Here is a 2,506-nt window from a genome sequence, read left to right as displayed (position 1 = left end):
ATCCGTGTTTTGAACTTTTCATTATTTCATTTCACTTACTTTTTTCTATCCTAATTAGCTATTTAAATTATTTACATAATTTATTTATGTTACTTATTTATTTAATATCTATTTAATGGTTCAACCCTAATCTAACTTGTGTTGTGACTTGCAGATATCTTTTTTCGTACGAGTTTAGTGTTACTCATTTCTCTCTTTGTAGGAGTTTCTTTATTTAAGAGTTTAATTAACTGTGTGTATTCTTCTTTACCCACTTTTTGAAAGGCTATGAGTATGATATATTTACTACCTTTCTTTATCAAATCATGATTTTGTGCAAAAATACTTTTTGTAATATCAAAATTCTAAAGTAAACAATTTAAGAGTAACAAAGAGTACATATAGCAAATTCTCACCCCAAGAGGAATTCACATGCATGAACCAACTTAAAACCAAAATAAATTGAGACCAAAAAAAAATCAAATAGTAGAAGTACTTAAGTAATTGTATACACTTGACAATTCAAAATGACATTGACTATGTGGCATACCATTTAAATTTGAAACCTAAGAAGGACACATTGGTTGAAACATGAGTAACCCCACCTTCTTTGTGTTTTCTCAATCTAAGTATGTCCTAATCAACCCACACTATAACTTTTGACTTTAAGCTAATTGGCTACAACATTAATTCTATGAACCATTTACTAATGCACACACATATTTATATTTTTATATAAAGTTAAATCAAACAACAAACTAAATTTTCATACATTTATTATATTAATATAGTAGCTTGCATGGTAGAACTAATTTACTTATTTAATTACCCTTAATTTACCATGACTTAAGTGGGTACCTATGAATACAATCATTCCAAACATTATCACGATCATAATCCGAATTTTTTAAAGATTTCCAAACCAAACTTCCCACTTTAAAACCAGTCCCAAATGCCAACATCCATATTCTATCCCCTTTTTTAATCCTTTTCTTTGCTTCAAAATAAGCCAATTCATAAAACACTAAACTACTCGACGTGTTGCCGAATCGGTGCAGAGTCATCCGAGCCGGCTCAGTCACTGACTCACTAAACTTTAACACCTTCCCTACCTGTTCAATCACTGCTTTCCCACCTGTATGGATACAAATATGCTCAAATGCAGTTGTGAAATCAGGCACCATTGTCTTAGACTCGCCCTGAGTCAACACGGACATCACCACTGATTTCACATACAGAACGAGTTGACTCAATGGAAGAACTCGTGGTGCAAGTGTTTTTAGATGTAATCGCAGATTCAGACCGGCAACTCGGATTAAATCTTTGGTTAATGAAACCCCTGTAACCCCCATCTCATCTTCTTCTTGAAATGCAGCTTTATACGAACTATCATCAGACCCATGGTGTGTTCTTAACGAGTTAACGAGTTCAAACTTGGCAATTCGGCGCCGAGTTGGATCGTTAGTTAAAATCGCTGCCGCACAACCCACTCTGAAAATACAATTAGTAACCAATTTCGATCTATCTTCTCCACTATACCAATTAAGACTAATATTCTCAGTAATCACAATAAGAACATTCTGGATTTTTCTTCCAGAACTTCTTAACATATGTGAAGCCATATCAATGGCGAGAATCCCACTACCACAACCCATCCCACTAAGATTAAATGTCCTAACAGTGGGACCCATTTTATAATGATTAACCAACATGGAGGAAAGAGATGGTGAAGGAGAAAAACTACCACATGTAACAATAACAATATGAATATCTTTACTAGGGTCGTTAATCTTAGCCGTTGAAAAAAGAGAATCGACGGCGGAGAACATACCTTCTTTGGCTTCTAACAATGCAGAGTGTAAGGGTGCATTATTGTAGCCTTGGAATATAAATGGAGGTAGATAGGTTTCTTCTCCTAACCCAGATTTGAGGTAAATAGAGCGCATGAAATCAAGACTTTTTTGTGAAAAACAGTCGTTTTTCTGGACAAAGTAGTTACAGAGCTCAAAGTTAGATTTCCTATGGTTAGGAGGTTTGTAGCAGGAATATTCTAGAAGGAGGATTGGGTATGGTTTAAGGAAAAAATGGTAGATTGAGTAAATGAGAAGGAGGAAGAAGAAGAGAGGGAGGGAAAAAGGGGGGATTTGAGAGAGGAAAAGGAGAAGTACAAATGAAGCTTGAAGGAATATCTGAGTGTATGTAAGAGAAATCTTCATTTTTTTTATTTATTTTTTTTTGTTTTAAATTATGATGAAATATATTTAGTGAGTGCATAATTAGAAAGAAATGGTAAAGGATTTATATTGAGTAGAGTGAGTTGAAATTGTAATGTTAATGCATGCAGTGGTGCAATAATTGCGCCTGCATTTGATTACTTGTTGGGTGTTTAACAGTTGGGGAAAAGATACTTGTATTCTATGAGGTGAGGTGAGTTATGGAACTCAACTAGGAAACCGGGGTGGGTGCAAATCTAGATGTTTTTTTTCCTATTATAACCATATATTACCCAATTTTCCATTAAAAATTA

The 2,506-nt window shown here is 34.1% G+C and overlaps 1 protein-coding gene across 1 annotated transcript; it reads right to left on the bottom strand.

The window, feature by feature from the left end:
• Nucleotides 1-441: 441 nt before the first annotated feature.
• On the bottom strand, nt 442-2,288 carry LOC130803272 (3-ketoacyl-CoA synthase 17-like). The gene has a single exon (XM_057667474.1). It carries the CDS (start codon nt 2,193-2,195, stop codon nt 816-818), a length of 1,380 nt encoding a protein of 459 aa, XP_057523457.1. The 5' UTR covers nt 2,196-2,288; the 3' UTR covers nt 442-815.
• Between the last annotated feature and the right edge of the window lie 218 nt (nt 2,289-2,506).

Source organism: Amaranthus tricolor, chromosome 16, assembly GCF_026212465.1.
Source record: "Amaranthus tricolor cultivar Red isolate AtriRed21 chromosome 16, ASM2621246v1, whole genome shotgun sequence".
Lineage (NCBI taxonomy): Eukaryota > Viridiplantae > Streptophyta > Magnoliopsida > Caryophyllales > Amaranthaceae > Amaranthus > Amaranthus tricolor.
The sequence above is the reverse complement of the archived record's forward strand: the minus strand, read 5'-3'. Positions and strand labels throughout refer to the sequence as shown.